The 20,199-nt window shown below is 32.7% G+C and overlaps 1 protein-coding gene across 1 annotated transcript in view; it reads left to right on the forward strand.

The window, feature by feature from the left end:
• LOC148623534 (uncharacterized) overlaps positions 1-20,199 on the forward strand; it is a 56,294-nt gene that overhangs the window by 1,253 nt on the left and 34,842 nt on the right. Inside the window, exons 2-5 of the mRNA XM_088565402.1 lie at positions 6,476-8,681; positions 9,459-9,628; positions 16,248-16,389; positions 18,736-18,797. Of these exons, the coding sequence (XP_088421528.1) occupies positions 6,539-8,681; positions 9,459-9,628; positions 16,248-16,389; positions 18,736-18,797 (2,517 nt within the window). The 5' untranslated portion in view covers positions 6,476-6,538. The remainder of the gene's footprint in view (positions 1-6,475; positions 8,682-9,458; positions 9,629-16,247; positions 16,390-18,735; positions 18,798-20,199) is intronic.

Consider the following 20,199-nt stretch of genomic DNA (forward strand, 5'->3'; position numbering starts at 1 on the left):
AGGAAAATGCCAAGTTGGATGGAGAAGAGCCAAGGATAAACAGTCGGGCCAAGAAGGCGGAAGAACTGTGTGATTTAGTTTTCCAAATAGTGTATGCATTTTAGAGTCAAATAGGTGTGGTTTGGTGAATATCCAAAGGTGAAGTGCAAATTTAATAATTGATAATGTTAGAGTTTTAGATACCAAAGGTGTATGCTTTTTCAGAATGCCGAAAAATTTATGCCGAGCCAAAAAGTGTATGTAAATTTAGACTGCCTTGTCTAGCAGGGCGTAGTTCCCAGATTTTACTATGCTAGCACACAAGGTTAGCACTTAGTTTTACTAACGCCACATGAGACCGTTCCAGCTCATGCTTCTGGTGAATGGGTTTACCAATTTTTTTTTTTTTTTTTTTTTTTTTATCATTGGTTAGATTGGTCAACTTTTAGAATTTAACAAGTGTAAATGTAAGTCCAAAATTTACACATGGACTTAAGTATAGCCAAAAAAGCAATTATAATGTATAAGCCAAAGTAGTAAAATAAAAGATAGTAAAATAAGGAAAATAAAAAAAAAAATTTTTTTTTATTATTTGGGAGTTTAGCTTTATGACTAGGTATAAACCAGAGTTTTTTAGGAATGCACACGACATTATACTACACATGGCTGGAGCTATCAGCGCAGTAGATATGTTTTATAAGCATATGTGTACATGATTAACAAAAGTAAAGAAAAATAGTAAAAAATAAATAAATAAAATGAGAGACTATGTGTATAAATACATGTATATTGCATTGTGGAACCCCATTACAGGTGATTTATTTTATTTTAATTCAATTATATATTATTATGTTTTCTTATTGAAAAATGAAAGATGGTATTATTTAAGATAAATGGTACTGTATGAATATGTTGGTTATGGTTTTATTATGTTAGATATTGACCCTACATATAAGTGTGTCGCATGACCACCTGAAACTGCTCGGCTGAAATCAGTGCAACTACACTTGATATATAGGGTGTGGGTTAATAAGGTTTAGTTCCAAAAGAGTGTGGAGGCCCAATTTGTGGATATTTTCTTTAAGTTCCAAACATTCTTGATGGTGTTCTAAACAATCTATAAGGACATGCTTAATGTCCTCTGAAACTCCACATTTTTGGCATAAAGGTGATATGTCTTTAACATATTTTCATGTTTGACCTGGTAGCATGGTTGTGCCCAGTCTGAGTCTAGTAATTGTTTTTGTGTGATGTCTTTTACCACTGTAAAATGCTGGTTTTACATTAACATTAGGTTTTAGCTGTTTATGCCAAATGTGATTCGAATTTTCCCAGCTTGTCTACCATTTTTGTTTAAAGATTTTGGAAATAATAGAAATAAATTTTTTTGAACTTAACCCAATTGTGACACCAATTCTAGGGTTTGATAGAGCTTGTTTTGCCAATCTGTCGCTTATTTCGTTACCCAGAATACCGACATGTGCCAGAATCCATTCTATAATTATACTTATATTTTTCTGTTTTAGAAATTTTGCGTATAGTTGAATATAATTTAACAAGTCTGGTCTGCTAGATTTATTTATTTTTTTTTATGTTTTACCAGAAGCAGGAGCCTTTGAGCCATCTGTATATATTTTTAAAAAAGTTTTTACATGTATATTTTTCATCTATAATTTGCATAACAGCTGATTTAATCAAATGCGGATTGTCTTTTTTGTCCATCTGTTTTTTAATACATGTACATTCGGATGTGTTAGCCATACCAATTATCCAGGGGGCATGTTTTGGTTGTTTGTTTTGGACGATATCTATTGAGTCTAAATCATTCTCTGAGAGAAATTGACGTACTCTGAAACCATATGAGCAGTCATTTTTTTTCCACTTATGTGAATGTCTTTTAGTATATTCTGAGCATTGTTTGGTTAACTTATTGGCAGGATTTGAAGAATTTTGTTTACATCTAGCATAATATTTAAGACTCAATTGATCTCGTCTGAGCTGTATAGGGAATTCACCTGCTTCTGCTAGAACTTTTTCTAAAGGCGTTGATTTGATCGCCCCTAGAACAATTTTAAGTCCCCTAGATTGAATGCTGTCTAGTTTTTCTTTAACATTTGGAAGGAAGGGCAGAATTAAATGCTTGACACCCGTAGTCTAAAATTGACAAGGAAGGGCAGAATTAAATGCTTGACACCCGTAGTCTAAAATTGACAAGGAAGGGCAGAATTAAATGCTTGACACCTGTAGTCTAAAATTGACCTTAAAGCTGCATTAGCTGTCATTTTCGTAAAAAAAATTCTGTTGAAATATGCCTTAATTTTACTAAATTACACTTCTTTTATATAATTTCATTCGATATCCAAAAATAAAGTGTGTTAAATGCATGAAAAAGGTGTCTATATATTTATTGTCTTGCAAGACAAAAAATCGACCTAGATAAATTGGGTTGCATGTGACTTCTGGTGACCTTAATCCATGCATGTGCTGTAAGGGTCACTTTTAAAAAAAAATAAATCTGATTGCAAAGCGAGCATGGTTACTCAATGACAAGGAAGACCGTCAGACTCAAGCCGTATCAAAAGCAGTATCTTTTTGAAATTTACATATTGTGATATAATGTGGCACTAATATGGTCAGTAACTGCCATTATTTATTTGAAAACTAATCAAGAAATGATGAAATGTAATGTAAACAAGACACGTGCTTACCTGTGTATCTGTTATTGTTTTTGTTTTTTCACCAAGGTTAAAATATTTTTAACCGGGGTTAATGTCCTGTCGGCAATCTTCGGAAGTAAAGGCGAAAAATAATTAGATCTGAGCTACCAATCTTCTTTGATTGAAAAAATGTTGTTTTTACAATATTCTGTAGGTATTATTGACATTTATTGCTTCAATTGCATTACTACAAACTTATTTCATTTTATCAGCAAAATTCAGTAGAATCAAAACAACAAATTTGGCAGCTAATGCAGCTTTAATAGACTCTGCCAAAATTATTTGCCTGTATTTTTTGTTGATATAACTGAATTAACAGTGGTATTATGATACACCCAAAAAACAACCATTTAAAAAAATTTTGGTCAGATTTCAAAGAAAATTTAATATATTTCTCTTGAAAATTCAGATATCAGATATCTCTTAAATTTTTATGAATTTTGAGGGGCCAAAGGGACCATGCCCCAAAAAATCAATCAACTGTTCAGCTCACCTCAAAGGATTTTTGCAAATAACTCAAAAACAGTTGGGTTTAGCTAAAATCTGGCAGTGAATAAAATTGTTCAGTATGATGGGATGGAGCAATATTATCAGAAAGATCTATCGATTGATGTTTGAGTCATGGGTCCTGAAAAGAATTTTTTCCCCAAATTTTACATTTCCAACTTTTGAAAATCTTATGAAACTACTGGATGGATTGAAGTAATACTTAGCATGAATTTTCTGTACAACATCTTTAACAATCTGTGTGTGTGTAGGTTTTGATCTTGCGAAAAACATGGCCAAGGTACTAAATGGTAAAATAACTAAAAAACAGCTGGGTTTAGCTCAAGTCTAGTTGGGAGTAGTTCTGCATGATGGGATGGACCTATGTCGAATAAGTGGTGCACAATTGGTCCCCATGGGAATTCCAAAAACTTGAAAATAAACAGTTTCGCCATAGCATACTAAAATATTGTCTAAAAGGAATTCGAGTACTGTAAGTATATCAAAAGCGGTAGTGTTCATGTTTTTTGTTACTAAAAAATGATCTAAAAGTATTGGAACAAATATATTCACATCCCGATTTATTAAATGACCATTTCATAAGATATGTGAATTTTTTTGTTTTATGAGATTTTGTGGAAGTGTAGTGTATTAAGTTAAAAAATAAAAATTTGTTTATGACATAACAACAGACAAGGACAATGGATGCCAAGTGATGGCAATAGCTATCATGGCCTTTTAGGCCAGGTAAGCTAAAAATGTCAACTTCTCAGTAAGGGGTCGAAGATTTTTTTTTCAGCTTTCTATACATGTTTTATTTCTAATATCTGTTTGCATTTTGTATTGAGACAGTTAACTTGGGTATAAGTGAATAGTTCGCAATGAATCAGTACCAAAATATGTCATACCACAACAGTAAAGCTGGGATTGATTCTGAGGATTGTGATTTGACCAATTTAGTAGTTAGGGGCCAGAAAGGGTCTAGAACAGTTTTTTTTTCTGGTGTCCTAACGATGACTTCAGACCAAGTTCAAAGTTCTGTAAAAATGTGTGGATGCCTATGAAATTGTACAAAAGGATTCATACCACAAAAAGACGGCTATGGTTGATGCTAGAGTCACGACTTGAACCATTTGAAATAGAAAACAAAAATGGGCCTGCAATGAGCATTTTCCTGGTGTTCCTAATGTCTTGTATAAAAATTGATAGATTTCTATGATATTAAACTACAAGTTTCCAAATAACTACCTTAATATTGCAGGGTTATTTCTCTTATCCTTGTCAATTATGTTCTAAAAAGCTAGTTAAGAACTTCATAAAAGCAATATTTAAGTACAGGTCTGCCTAAAAACCAGGCAGAGGCTTATAATTAGTGATTCCTTGATCCCAAATATTTTTTATTGGAAATCCGTTAGCCCATAGAAATTGTCTTAGGAAATATAAGTGCAAATACAAGTAGTTCACTTGAGATATTAAAACTTAAGATTTGGTAATGTTCTACTACATAAGGGAAAATTTCCCGCCAGAATTTTTACACTATAACCAAAATATTTCAAGATATATAGCAGATCACAAATATTTTTTAATGGAAGTCCTTCAGTAAGCCTCATAGAAACTGTATTAAAAAAATGAAAGTGCAAATAAAAATTGCCCAATGGATATACCAATACTTAGATATCTTAACCCCCCTGGTGCAATAAATTAACCCTACTGCTGCAATATTTTAACCCCCTGATGCGATAAATTAACCCCCTTGTTATGATAATTTAACCCCTTGCTGTGATATATTTACCCCCTTTCTGTGATAAAATAATCCCCCTGTAGGGGTTTATGTTGAAATTAAGATAGACCCATCATAATTCTATGTAGACCACACTGTAGATATCAAAGGAAATTGAGCCAATTTCATCATAGACTTGCTTGATTTTATATAGATTCGGTCCGTAGATCTACTGCTAATTTCTTTCACTGCCCCAGGGTCAGTATTTCGAGGGGGTCAAAAATATCATATGACACCAGTAATTAAAATTAGTCCTACATGCAGTACTGAATGAACAATTAATTCAAATGTACATTGTAGGTCTAATTTTTTGTTGAAGGGAGGGAATCGTCACACATGTATATAAAACAGGACCAGACATGTGGCTATCGGTCCTGAAAAATAGGAGATAAAAGAAAACATGTATTTTACTTCCATGGATGTCCAACAAATCAGATTAAAATAGGAACAGCCAATATTACCACATTGCCACTGCGAAAAATTATATGTGGAGATTACAGTAACAGTACAATTGACCATCTAATTTTTGATAAAATGCACAGTTATAGAACTGTCGAATAGTTCTGTGTCCATCCTTTTAATGGCAAAGTTTATGTTGCCTAACATTTAAACCATGAAGCTGAATATGCGATCCTTATTTAGTGTAAGACAGTGATATCCGTTTTCCAAAATAATTAATTTTATTGGCTATGAGTGCATTTTTTTAATGGATAAATTTTTAATTGTGTCCATCAGTAATAATAAATCATGATCCAATGTTATAAAAAAAAAATCGGATAGTTTGATATTTTAGGAGAAGTTGACCAGTAATTTGAAATTTATTGTGTACTGTTACACAAGAATTTTAGTAGTATGACAAGAATGGACAGGCGCATAGCTGCCGTTAGGCAAAGAAGCTTTTGCCTGCACTTAATTTTGCCAATTTTTTTTTTTTTTTTTTTTTTGAGATAAAATACATCCAAGAGAGGCCCCCTGCCATAATTTTGCCTACACTTCAATTTGGCCTCAGCTACGCGCCTGATGGATATGTTGAATAGTCTACTATGAAAGTAAACTCTGAGATATGAGGTATCCACATTTTGTGGAAACTACACAATAGCCAATCTGGAACTTTAAAAATAGCTACAAATGCAGGTTAATGGACATGCAGACTTTTGTAAAATGAGGCAGGTGTAACATGTAAAAGGACGATGTTAATTATATAGATATTTCTAAATATAATTATGCCTTTTACAGTTTTAGATCAACCAGGGTTTATTTTTCTTTATAATTTGACAAAACTTTAAGAGCTATTAGGAGTTTTAGGCTGTCCAGTGATGTATGAGTATAATTTTACTTTAAAGGGAGTAAAGTCCCAGACTTTTTTCAAGTTTCAAGGAAAAGATTGGCTTAAAGCGCTATTGGCTTGAAGTGCTAACATTGATAATGTAACGACTCATGGTTTTTTGTTTTACTTTTAAAAAATATACAAGTGTCATATTAATTTTTTTTTCTTATTCCATTATTATTATAGAGTCAACAAAAGAGCATCTTGGAAGAACACTAAAATGATTTAATAAAAAAAACAAAAACAAAAATGGAAGAAGTAGGCTCAAATGATGTAGAAGATGTAACATCCACTTTACAGTCTTTCCATATTGGGGAAAATCAAGGAAATATAGTAAGAAGCAATCGTGAGAATGTATTCCAAATGACTCACAGGCGTTTACAACCACAAGAATCTGCAGGGGTAGTATCTTCTGAATATTCCTCTGATGACAGTGTCTCATCTAATGAAAAGAAAAGTTTCAAACAAAGAATACAAAGAAAACTCAATCAAACACCACATACTTCACTTGAAAAGGATAAAAAGAAAAATGAAAGAGTTCCTGATGTTGTTCTCAGGTCAGACCCCTGTAGAACAAATCCACCACTAATTGGTGTGCGGACAAATCCAAATGGTCGTTCTATGGAAATTGAAGGACAACCCACTGATGAGTCAAAACATGAAAGATTGATTGAGACATCAAGAACTAGACCATCAGATCAATCGCAAAACAAAAATTCTCTACAAGCAGGTGAGCTAAAACCTGAGCGTAGGAGAAGACGTTTTATTACCAGAGAAAAAGATCCTGAAAATTTGCCATCTGAAATAATGGCGAGTGGTACAGATACTTTGAAGGCTCAAAGTAGACGAAGTTTACTTAATCAAGGTGATTCTAATACACAGACATCAGAAACTGGAACTTCTACTAGGCTTAATCAAAGTCCATTTACTGGAGTCAGAGCGAAATCTGTTGAGAGAACTATCAGAGGAAAAACATCAGCAAGTGGGGAAATTGATTTGTCAAAATCATTAAACAAACCTAGTGTTGCTGATTCTGTAACTGATAATTCACAATTACCATCTCAGAGATTGTCTTCCAGTCGCAGTGCTGCAGAGTGTATCAGGCTGAGACGTGTTCAGAGTTTAGAACGTGGGCAAAGACCTAAAATATCCCGTAATTTAGCTTACAATAATAAAAGTTGTGATGACAAACAACTAAGTCTTCTTACTACGGAAGCGACAGAGACACCTGTGATTGGAAGTCCTCTGATTGCTAAACTTGAGTCTACATATAAACTGCTAAGGTCTAGGAGTGTTAGGCTGGCCTCAGATACATCGTCCAAAAGTGAAGAATCAAATAATAATGTTATACAAAATGCAAATGATGGAAATACTCAAAATATGAGGGACAAGAATCTGACTGTGACAGGATCTGATGAGAATTTTGTATCAAATCAGGACAATCAAAGAACCAGCAGAAACTGTGATTCATCAATAGTCAGTCAGCCAGACACTAATGTTGAAACCAGGGATATTACTCTGATATTTAAATCTGATGAGACAATGAATCAACCTATAGATCCTAATATTCATAACCCTGACAATAGAGCATCCAAACTTGACCCAACATTATACCCTCACATATCAAAAGATCAAAACATATCAAATGTAGCTACACGAAACCATTCTCCAGTTGATGTACCATCTAATGGTAAGGAAATAGAATCTACACAAAACATATCAAATTTACCTAAGCTTATGCGTACTCCAGCTTCTAAATCCCTAGTTGAAGCTTCTTATGAAAAACAAGACACTGATACTACACCTAAATTTAGTAGGTCATTAGATCTCAGTGATTCAGCATTAAAGAGAACCCCTGTGGTCACTGATCTTGATCAAGCAATGAAACAAAGAGATGAAGAGAAACTTAGGAAACTTTTCAAAAATACTGAAGGTGAGATAAATAGTGAGAACTATCCTCCAAAGCAAGATGACCATCATAAAAGAATAAGAAACCCATCTGGTGCTGATATGGAGACTGATTTAGACAATATAGTTGTACCTTGTACCAAGGTGGTAACAAGGCCCTCTCCGTCAACTCCTAAAGTCTACCCAGAAACAGGCAAATCAAGAAGCAGCGAAAATGCTTTCATTGAAGCTGATAATCTTCAAGAAACAGCAACACAGATTAGAACGTCAAACAATTCTAAACCGTGTAAAACATTTTCAGAAACTAAGTTGGTTGGTAGTGCTGTAGCAAATCTTAAAGTAGAAGGTAAAAGACATGACACACAGTCTAATGAGGATGTGTCAAGTCAGGAATACAGTCCATATATGAACTTGGAAGATTCTGTCAAATGGCCTACATCAGTTCCTGGAAAACTTGACTTCAGTCACATGGAAGTATTTGAAGGTTAGTTCTATGTTCAGCTGTATAATTTGACTTTTTGTTTTGTTCCTTTCCTCAATATATTATAACACAGAGACGTAAAAGAGATAGGAGACTGTATGTCTGTGTAACTGTAATCACACCATGCAAGGGCTATCACACCTACTTTTCTCAGCAGATTCAAATAAAATTTATACCAAACATTCCTAATATGAATCTTTTAGACAAGTTAAAACTCAGCTATGTCCAGCTTTTATTGATAAATGTACATGTATCACCTGAGGAAATTGAAAATTTCCTCCAAATTTCTTTTGTTGCAGTCTCATGCTTACATTTTCCATTTGGAAAAAAAATTACTGAAGATTCCTACCCCAAATCTATGAAATGAGTTTTAATAATAACTGTTAGAGTTATCTCCCTTGGAAATTGAAATTTCTTCAAAACTTGTTTTATTTTGAGTGCTCTAATGCCAACATTTCTCAGTGGATTGTGATAAAATTTAGTCCTTTATTTGTAATAAGTCTGTGATAAAAACTTTTTGAGCTACAAGCATGAATCATAAATTTCAATAACATTCCGTTATTTAAGTAAGCAAATTTTCAGTGACTATCCACTAGCTTGAATCAATTTTTACTAGACTTTACTTTGGCAAAGGGCTAGTAGCTAAAGGCAGAGACTGTTTAATTAGTAACATAAGAACAAAAATTACTTGTACTTCTGATTCTATTAGGTTGCATAGATTGTTATATAAAAAAAATACATGCTAAGTTTATTTTATTGACTGATAAATATTCTTTAAAGGAAGAATGTTGCTACAATGGCTGACATCTTCAATTGATGATAATCACTACTTAAGGATGATGTTGACCCGACATGACCTTAGTGTTATTGGTTCACAATACTGTACCTGTCTTATAGCAGCTGGGGTTATTAAAGAGGTCAACAGAAAAGATTCTCAGTGGTTATTTAAGGTAAGTGAACCTGGAATAGGGGGTTATGCAGCATTTCTCCACCTTTCTCTTCTTTTCAGCTTCACCCCATTTAAGTTGGCATGTATTTACAAATGTAGCTCAGCCTTTAGAGTCATTTTCCTAGTGGTTGATGGCTGTTTCTTTTTCTTGCAGATTCCAGTCCATGGTCTTAATGTGATCTTACTGGAATTTAGAAATAGATTTTTTTCACAATGAAAGGCTAATGCTTTCTTTTTAAACTTTGATAATCATTAGTTTAAAAAGTTTGTTTAAGCCTGAAGATCATTTTTAGTTTTTTTGTTTTGGTTTGTTTCCAGGTCTCTGATCCAAGATTTTGGTGACAGGAAACAGGAATCCTAGAACACTGGTAGTTTTATTTAAAGGCTAATATTGTTACTCCACCAAAACAGTCTTAGTTTATTGCCCCATTAATTAAACTTTGTTCATCAATTTTATGGCTCATACTGACAATGCCTTGACAATTTTATAGATATTTCAGCAAAACCAAAATGAGATATATTCTGAGCATTTACAATGTAGTCTTTAGAGATTGTTTTGTTCAATTTCAAATTAAGTATTCATTTTAATGCCAGATAATTTTGCTGCATCATACATAGTTTTCTGTTGATTACATTGAATGCTCACATCATCTGCAAAGTCAAGGATGTAATTTTCATTGAATATCTCTAGGTAATGTTATTAAGGTTTTTCCATTACTGAAAAAAAAACAGACAAATTTGCTGTCCCTGTGTAAGCATATTAATATGGACTGTTCAGATTAGCAATTTTGTCTGTGCATGATCTGCCACATGAGACATTTACTTAAATACCTACTAGATATTCATCATTTGCTTTCCTTCTTCATTCTAAGGTGATTCTATCAAGGACTTTAATTTGTATGGACCTCTTGAGTTAAGTTTTCTTGTGTTAATGTGTGTTTGTTGTCTTCATTTGCTAAAGTTATGGAAAGGGGGTTGGTGCCCCATCAAACTAAATCAACCCACCAAGTCAGAAACATAAAGTCTTTGTTAATTTTGTGTGATTTTGAAGTCAAGTTATTATACATGTATGTATGGTGTAGTACATGTATGATGGCTTTGTACCTATATATGTTGTTTCAGTGGCAAGTTGAAGGTGGACTACGTGTGGGAATTGTCACACTATTCATTAAAGATCATTGGATGGTCTTCTGCCTTAGGCTGTTTTTTTTTTTTTTAAATAGCTTGGTTGGATTATTATCTCTCTGACACATTTCCCTTTTCAACTTTCTTCTCTAATAATCAAATAACCATTCTTCAAAAGATAATTCTATTCTATCATGTAGTCAAGGAGGATTGCATAATGGGTAGCCCTACCATCTAACTGAGTTATGTCCATGTTATGCTAAATTGAATCCCAAGTTCAAATAGCTGTGCACATTGGCATTACCTGTTTTTCCCCGAGAGTATCATAAAAATTCATCTAGCAGTTAATGGATGAATGGACTTATCACTAAATACATTGTACCACCCTTCTTAAATGTTGGGTGTGTTATAAAGAAATAAACTGTTAATATCCCTGTGCAAAAATTCAAATAATTTTTGAAAATATTTGGGATGAGGTAGACCAGTCAATCTACAAGTACAATCTACGAAAAATTTAACCCTTGCAGCATTAGAAAAAAATTGTGTTTTTGTGTCTGGAACTGTATAGAGTTTGTTTCAAAGTGCCATAAAGTATATGATTTGTTGTTTACCAAAATTTTGGCTTATTATGAACAAGTGATATTGTAGCATCATTTCTTTAAAATTTAGTTTTCTTGATGCTTTAATGTAATTATGACATCATGATAATTAGTTTTTGTTGAGAAGCAAGGAAATTCTTAGAAAGTATGACAATTTTTGTTGTTTTTTTTAACCTCCACATTCTTCCACCATTAAATTATTTTTACATGTTGTATATAATACATGTAAGTATATGCAAAATTTATCAATAATAGACTGAGAATAGCATTTTTATACCCCACGCAACAAAGTTGCAAAGGGTTTTTGACCCGTCCGTCTGTCAGTCCATCATCAGTTTTCTAGACTTTTTTCTAAACGCTCGCAGATATTTAAATTATTTTTTGTTTATAAGTTCACCATGATAAGTTACAGACCAAGTTTAACTTTGTTCCGCTTCTTTCATTTTTACCGAAATTATGGGCCTTGAACTTAGCAAAATTTACAAAAATAACAGTTTCCCAGACTTTTTTTCTAAATGCTTTCAGATATTGACATGATTTTTGGTATATAAATTCACCATGATAAGTTACAGGTCATGTTTACGTTTTGTTCAGCTCTGATGATTTTTACCAAAATTACGGGCCTTGAACTTAGCAAAATTCACAGAAATAACAGTTTTCCAGACTTTTTTCTAAACGCTTGCAGATTATGACATTAACTAACATCAACATTGAGTGGATTAACTAAAACTCAAAGAAATCACAGTCTGGAGTTTGAAACTACCATTCTGAGTAACAGAATTTAGTTAGAAGATAAAGGTCTAAAGCCTAAAAAACACACATTCCTTTTTTTATCGGGATCGCTCTACATGTATTTCTCTTACACACTAATTTACTTGACTATCCCACATGGGGATGTGTAGGGTATGTGAGTGCACTCACTAAGGTTCTGTAATTTGTCTTTTTCTTTTCAGCAGTATATGCTATCATTAGGTTTAGCCAAATTTTAAGGTAGGGGTAAAAGTGTTCAGCAGGATGAAATCTATCTGTGGTCAAATTTTTGTTTTAATCCATTAAGCCATGTGAGAGTTAAAAGAGATTTGATGTTTTATTTGGGTTAAAGAAAAGGGAGAATCTATTGTCTGTTTTCAAGAAACTCGCAGTAGTGAAGATGTTCAAAATTTTTGGGAAGATGAATTGGGTAGCAAATGCTTTTTTAGGCACTGTAATAGTAGATGTGCTGTTGTTTGTGTTATGTTCAAACAAGGTTTAGATTTTAATAATCATGATTAAAAAACTGACCCTAATGAGCAGTACATAGTTCTGGATTTATCTTGTGAGCAAAGGTTAACTTTTGTTTGTGTTTATAGATATAATACAGATGAATCATGGTTGTTTTTATGATTTATTACAAAAAATTTCTTGTTAGCTCACCTGGCCGAAGGCCATGTGAGCTATTGCCATCAATTGGCACAATTTTTCAAAACTCTTCTTATCTGAAACTGCATGACCAATTGGAACCAAAATTGGTATGAATGTTTCTTGGGGTATCGAAAAACATGGCCACTATTACTAAAAATAGAACGTAGGGGTCAGACAGTAGTTTTTCGCTTATATCTCCAAAACCATTAGGTTTAGCCAAATCTATCTATAGCTGATATGATCCTTATTTTTAAGACAACAAAAGTCTTCAGGCATAAAATTTGTCAGACGCCTTCTTATAAGAGTTATTGTCCTTGACAGGGGAAAATAACAGTTTTTTTACAGTTTTCAGCCAATGTCTTGAAAACTATGATAGATTTAGACTTTCATTTACTGAAATGATTCTTATGATAAGTCCTATCAAAGTTTTCTTGAGTCAAAATTGTTGGACAACTTCTAGTTTAATTTATTGCCCTTGAAATGCAAAATTCAACCAGGTGAGTGATTCAGGCTCCTGAGAGCCTCTTGTTATATTATAGAGTGTCAACAATCTGCTAAGGAGTTGATGTAGTACAACATTTCTAAATTTGACAGCAAGTTCTTTTCAAGTAATAACCAGATGGCTGTACTAAATAGTCAAGCGTTTCCAAAAAATAGCTTATTTCCAATAAAAATTGATCATTTTTTTCTCATTTGTGATGCCTGTACCACCTCCAAATCTTCATGAATAATTATGAAATAAATAAAAATACTTAGGCCAGAGAAAAAAACCTTGTCTGTTACGACTATCCTTCCTACCCAGGCACATTTTATTTGTATTTTTTATGAAATTCCCCTTAACTGTCATTTTTTTAAGTTGAGCACTTTTAAAGTCGAGAAATCATATAAGTGTCTATAAAATGATTTTAAAAAATTAATTGAAATATGTATGTACTCAATTTTGTCATTCATTGTAACCTTGAACAGACATTTTTTTTTCTTGGCCTAAAGGATATCAAAATGTCTCATGGGTTTTCTTTGGTGCTGACACTTGTATTTCATTATAAATGAGTAATCTACTGACTGGTTTTGTGAAACTTAAGAAAACTGGCCAATGGTAACGATCTAAATGTGCAGAACATTTAATTTGTAAATGTTGGCAATTTAAGGTTTAACACTCTAGTTCAGCAAGTAAGAGTCCACTCTTTTCACAAAGATGGAGGCGCAATTTCATCAATAAATGTACCTCTTCCTTTGATAATCTACTTTCAAGTTGTTGTGGATTTTCTTTTATATAGTCAGGTAAAGTATATTCAGAATATTGTGTGTTGCAATTAGTTTCAGGCCTAGCTTTATTTTGACTGGTATAGTTCTCCTCATATCTTGTGCATCAGCATCTGACATAGAAACATCCCACCTTTTATTCAGCATTGCATTAATTAGTTTGATAAACAACCTATTGTTACCTCTACATTGAACATGTGAATAATGACCACATAACCTGGAGCTATTTACATTCTGTAATATGACCAATCTGTCTATTTATAATGATATCAAATTAAATCTCATTATTCTCTAATAGGAGATGTGTATTGTCACTGACATTTAAATAAGTACTCCATTAAGGGGAGTTAATCTGATGTCATTCCTCATCACTGTCCAAAGGGATGGGTGTAATTGTTTAGTCCTGATTTGTCATGTGACTTTATATTTATTTTGGTGGATACTAATGAAGATCAATGAACAGGTATTTTATTATTGATACAATGTATAACAAAACTATTTCTGATCATAATGTGATGGACTCTCTATTAGTTAGCCTCTTTGTATGGTTTAACTCATAAGGAAAACACAGGACTATTCCAATTATTCCATACATATCTTAATACACCCTATACAATAATGTTATTTTTCTGTAAAAGTTATCTTAACTACCTCCACTTTCACTTTTAATTGTAAAACTTTTTTTGTTATATGGGTTAGTAGGTTTGTGTCATCTTCATCAAATTGTTACAATGAAAATGATAATCAGTAATATGCTGCCATTTAAATAAACTAATATACAGTTGCACAGTATGCCTTATTTTTGTATTACTATACTAATGCTGATTGAACTCCCTAGACTCTTGATTTTGATACAAGCCAAATATTCTCTACATGCGTAATAGCATCTATAAATTCTGAAAATGTTACAATTATGAGGAAATACCTCATAAATTAATTTAAGTCCTACATGGTACACAGGTATAGATGACACATTTATTTAATTGTTTAAAGTTTTGAATAAAATATGAAAAAATATTATTTTAAGTGATAAAGATGAAATCACTGGAGCATTTTTTCTATAGCATACCTAAGGTATTTTACTTCTGATGTATTTATAAGGCAAAGAAAAAAAAATACCTGTGCTGTAAAAAAAACTAAGTTGGTAGGTATGCAAATTTAATTTATTCTAAAGTTTTTGACTGGTTTGTTTTGGAGACACATTCAGACTTTAATACTGCTTGTCAAAAAATGGCAAAAAAAATTCTTTAAAATTATGGTTGGTAGGTTTAGAAGAAACACAGGTAATTTTTTAAAGACCTAATGAATTATAGATATTAAAGAAGATAACTTGAAGGTTAAATAGCAGGATGGATAAGTCATGTCAGTTGATTCTCATACTTTTTGTTTTATGATTCATCTAATATGACATAAATAGTTATCATGACTGACTTCATGGTTAATTGTTTGAAATAACTACACAATGTTAATGTAAGGTTAGAAGCTATCAAAACCAATGCATGAGAACATATCAGAGTGTATGGATGGATGTTGCAGTCCTTAGTGTACAAGATTTTATCATTTTTATTGATTACATCTTTATACCTACTAAAAATATTATGTAGTAGTTAGAAATATTGCATAAAACTGTTACAATTTTTATACTACCAAAATATCATGCATATCTTGTCTGTAGGCACTTGATGTGTACCATTTTTAAAAGTTCCATACTACAAATAGTAGTCTGGGGGTTATTTTTGGTGGTTGTGACTTTTTTAGGAATTAGGGCCAAAATGGGGCCAGAAACAAGGATTTTCCTGGTGTGCAGACAATATCTTGAGTACAAGTTATAGATTTCTTTAAAGCCATATACCACCAAATGCAAATGTAGGTTGAGATTAGTTTTTTGGGTTGTGACTTGAACCAATTAGGAGTAAGGAGCCAAACAGGGATGGGGCTAGAAATAAACATATTCTTGATGTCTGAATGATAACATTAGAAAAAAGGGAAAGGATCTCTTTGAAATTACACCTCATTGTGGCATACCTCCAAAGGAGGGTTAGGATTGATTTAGGATTGATTTTCGGCTCAATCTCAATCAAAATTTGAAACTGTATCAGCCTTGAATGGTGTGTCCCAACTTGCCCCAACTGTTTAGGGTTTGACCTCTGCAGTCAGATTTAATTGTTTTCTGTATTTATTGTATGTATGTATTTATTACCAACCAATTTGCAGTATTTTTTTCAATTTCAGACAGATTGCATGTACTACTGGGCTCACACTGAAGTCCCAAAAACCAAACCAAATGACATCGGAAAACTGACTCCTTCTTGGCCTCCTCCTCTTCAAATAAGTGAAGAGGATCTTCAAGCAGGTCGCAAATTTACTGAAGCAGGTAAGTCAAGTCTACCGTAGATGAAATTAATATCAGTATTGTAAACAAAATGGCAAAATGTCATGGAGAATAAAAAACAAATACTGTTTAACATTTCATATAACACAAATTAATGATAACAAATCACAATAAATCTAAAGAAGAAAAAAACAAATGATATAGAATGTTTCCAGATGACTCCTTACAAGAAATCACATTGTAATTCTGCCAGTTTTAGCTCACCAATGGCCATGTGAGCTGTTGCCATCACTTGGCGTCCATCATCGTTGTCCATCATCGTCATCGTCGTTGTCCTTCAAAATCTTCTTCTCTGCGAATACTTGACCAATTGGAATATGGTGTGAATGTTCTTTAGGGTATCCTGCATAGAACTGATGTGGGGATTTTTTATCTGTGGAAAAACATGGCTGCTGTTACTAAAAATAGATCATAAGGGTCAGACAATAGTTTTTCACTTATATCTCCAAAACCGTTAGGTTTAGCTGAATTCTAACATGGGGGTAAAGGTGTTCAGCATGATGAGGTCTATCTGTTGTCAAATTTTCATTTTAATCCATTAAGCCATGTTGGAGTTGTTGGCTTTTTTCAACATTTTCTTACTATTTTTAATGTTATTTCTTTCAAAAATCTCCTCTGACACTGCTTGATCAATTGGCACCAAATTTGGTATAAATGTTCCTTTGGAAATGCTGCATAGAACTGGTGTGGGGATTTTTGATCACCCAAAAAACATGGCCATTGTTACTAAAACTAGAATGTAGGGGTCAGACAGTATTTTTAGCTCACCTGGCCAAAGGCCAGATGAGCTATTGCCATCACTTGGCATCCGTCATCTCCGTCGTCATGGTTAACAATTTTTCAAAACTCTTTTCCTCTGACACTACTTGACCAATTGGAACCAAACTTGGTTTGAATGTTCCTTGGGGTATCCTGCATAGAACTGGTGTGGGGATTTTTGATCTGTCAAAAAACATGGCTGCCATTACTAAAAATAGAATATAGGGGTCAGGCAGTATTTTTTTTGCATATATCTCCAAAAGAGTTAGGTTAAGCCAAAAGTCTGTCATGGTGAAAGTGTTTAGCATGATGAAATCTATCTGTTGTCAAATTTGCATTTTAATTTGTTAAGCCATGTTGGAGTTATTGCCCCTTTTCAATGTTTTTTTTTTTGCTATTTTTAATGTTATTTCTTTCAAAAATCTTCTCCTCTGGCACAACTTGAACAATTAAAACCAAACTTGGTTTGAAGATTCCTTAGGGTATCCTACATAGAACTGATGTAGAGATTTTTTGATCCGTCGAAAAACATGGTCGCTGTTACTAAAAATAGAAATAGGGGTCAGACAGTAGTTTTTCACATATATCTCCAAGACGGTTAGGTTTAGCCAAATTCTTTACCTTGCTGAAATGATCCTTATTATAAGGCCTATAAACGTCTTCCGGGATAAAAGTTGTTAGATGACTCCTTGTAAGAGTTATTGTCCTTGAAAGGGGAAAGATGACTTCTTTTTTTATCAGTTTGCAGCCAATATCTTGAAAACTTTGATAGATAAAAGAAACTTTCAATTAGTGAAATGATCATTATGATAAATCCTACCAAAGTCTTCTTGAGTTAAAATTGTTGGACAACTTCTTGTTAAATTCATTACCCTTGAAAAGCAAAATTCAACCATGTGAGCGATTCAGGCTCCTGGGAACCTCTTGTTATTGCTTAGCTCCAATTGTTGACAAATACTGATCATACTGTGTTTTTAAAATTCTGTGTTGACAAAAATGTACTTTATCACAAATTTGAAAATAAACATTTTTGTAGGAATAATACACCTCAAAAAAGTTTTAGACACAAAATTAGTAAGTGAATTATTGGTCTCTAAAACTACATGCAACCAAAAATTGTCTCGGTAAACATTGTGAAACAATTCTAATTTCAGAGAGACATTGTTTTATGATAAGATCAAGCCAGTTGTTCTAAATAGTTTAACACCTGTAGGTGGCAATAAACTTGCAGTTCTATTTTTATTTCAAACTTGAATGGTCCAGGCATTATGTGACGCCCAGTATAGTAAAAGTTAAAATCAGCTGTGATGATTAAATATATATAAAGTCAGAACATCTTGAAAGCCAAAGAAGTGAGAGAATACAATTCAATACAAAATAGAAACAAAAATAAAAATAATAACTGTATATAGTTAAAAAAAAATTTAAACAAACACATGCATTTTTCATCAGTAAAATGTGGTGAGGGGAAGAAATCTCAGTAAAAATAGAACAGAAATAAAATAAATAAAAATACACAATATAATTTGCACTGACTGCTATTATTTGGTTCTTTTTGTGTTTTGGTAGATCAACAGGCAATGCTTGTTACAGTGAGGAATGAATACAAAACAGAGTTGGAGAAAGTACAGGTAAAACACTACTATCACTGCTCAGTAATATCTAGGCAAGATTATGCAATGTCACTTCTATGTGATATCATAAACACCATCTACCCTGTAGAACATGAAAGGATCAAAATAATGACAAATTACTGCTCCCTGATATTTTTATGGCAGTAATAATTTACTAAGAAAATGTTTGAATGGTACTTTTTTTTATATAAAACAATATTTGTAGCCATATTATGTTATGATGCTGTCGTTGTTGACATTGTTAATTTTTCACTTCTGTGCAATAACTGTTGTGCATGTAGTTATCAAAATGTCATGAAAGTTAGATATATTATAATCAACTTTGTTTTTTTCTGGTATGGTTTTTAAAGAAATTTTCATTGGATTCTTCATGAAAATTAATGCCTGCGTTTTTCAACAAGATTTTGAAAACCTCTTACTTTTTTAATTCAGTGGGATCAAAGGTGCAAAAGTCATTATTTAAAAGACTTTTTTTCTACATTTTATTTTATGTTAATGGTTTTTTTTTTTTTTCTCAGATTTTTCCTCTGTACATGGACTTTTTATTAAAGTATGCAAACAAATTCGCTCCCCGTTTAAATGTTTCAGAGATAAAGTGGTCCAAAGTGGTCCATACCCTTGCACACTGCTTAATGATTAAAATACTTTCTAAACGATTAAAACAAAACAATGCTTTACTAATTGGTAATTTAAATCTATTAAGAAAATGGGTCAAAAATGCCAAGTCAATCCACCATTCTAAGCCTGTGTCAGACATTAATTGTGTGTCCACATTGATCCCTAGTGTACAGTGTTCAAAGGGCTGCAGTCTTGTCATGCTGCCCAGGCTGAAGCTTTTTATCTGCTTCAAATTTTATGGACCTGAAACTTTCATCTAAATCTTTAATGTTGATTAGTTTGAATGAAGTCAATAATAACCTTAAAAATAAAATGTAATAACTTAAAGTATTTTATTTTCTTAAACTGGTGATTTTACCAGTCAATTTAGATGCTTTAAGACATCTATTTAACTTTTTATTCTCCAACCATATTTTGCATGAAATGAAAGTGTCCACATTACAAAAAATTATCTTCTGAGTAAAATTTGAATTTGCAATTTCAATGCGGACATAGTTAAAACTATCATTGAATAGCCTAAAACTTTGTAAAATACATCTATAATTTGCAAAGTAATATATTTTTCCTTACTTTAGGGTGCTCTACAAGAAGATATTCTTCATCAAATTATAGAATATATTGGAGGGTATATAGTGCTAGGGGTGTCCTTCCTTTCATTACACATCTTTTATATGTCACTCCTATACCACTGAATGGAATTAAACTTTCATAGAATCTTTATTACATATTCCCATTGAACACCTCTTATTTTAGAGTTTGATCCCAATCAATTTTGTGGTCA

Source organism: Perna viridis, chromosome 2, assembly GCF_037379345.1.
Source record: "Perna viridis isolate PV_CMFRI_1.1 ecotype Kerala chromosome 2, ASM3737934v1, whole genome shotgun sequence".
NCBI classification, from domain to species: domain Eukaryota; kingdom Metazoa; phylum Mollusca; class Bivalvia; order Mytilida; family Mytilidae; genus Perna; species Perna viridis.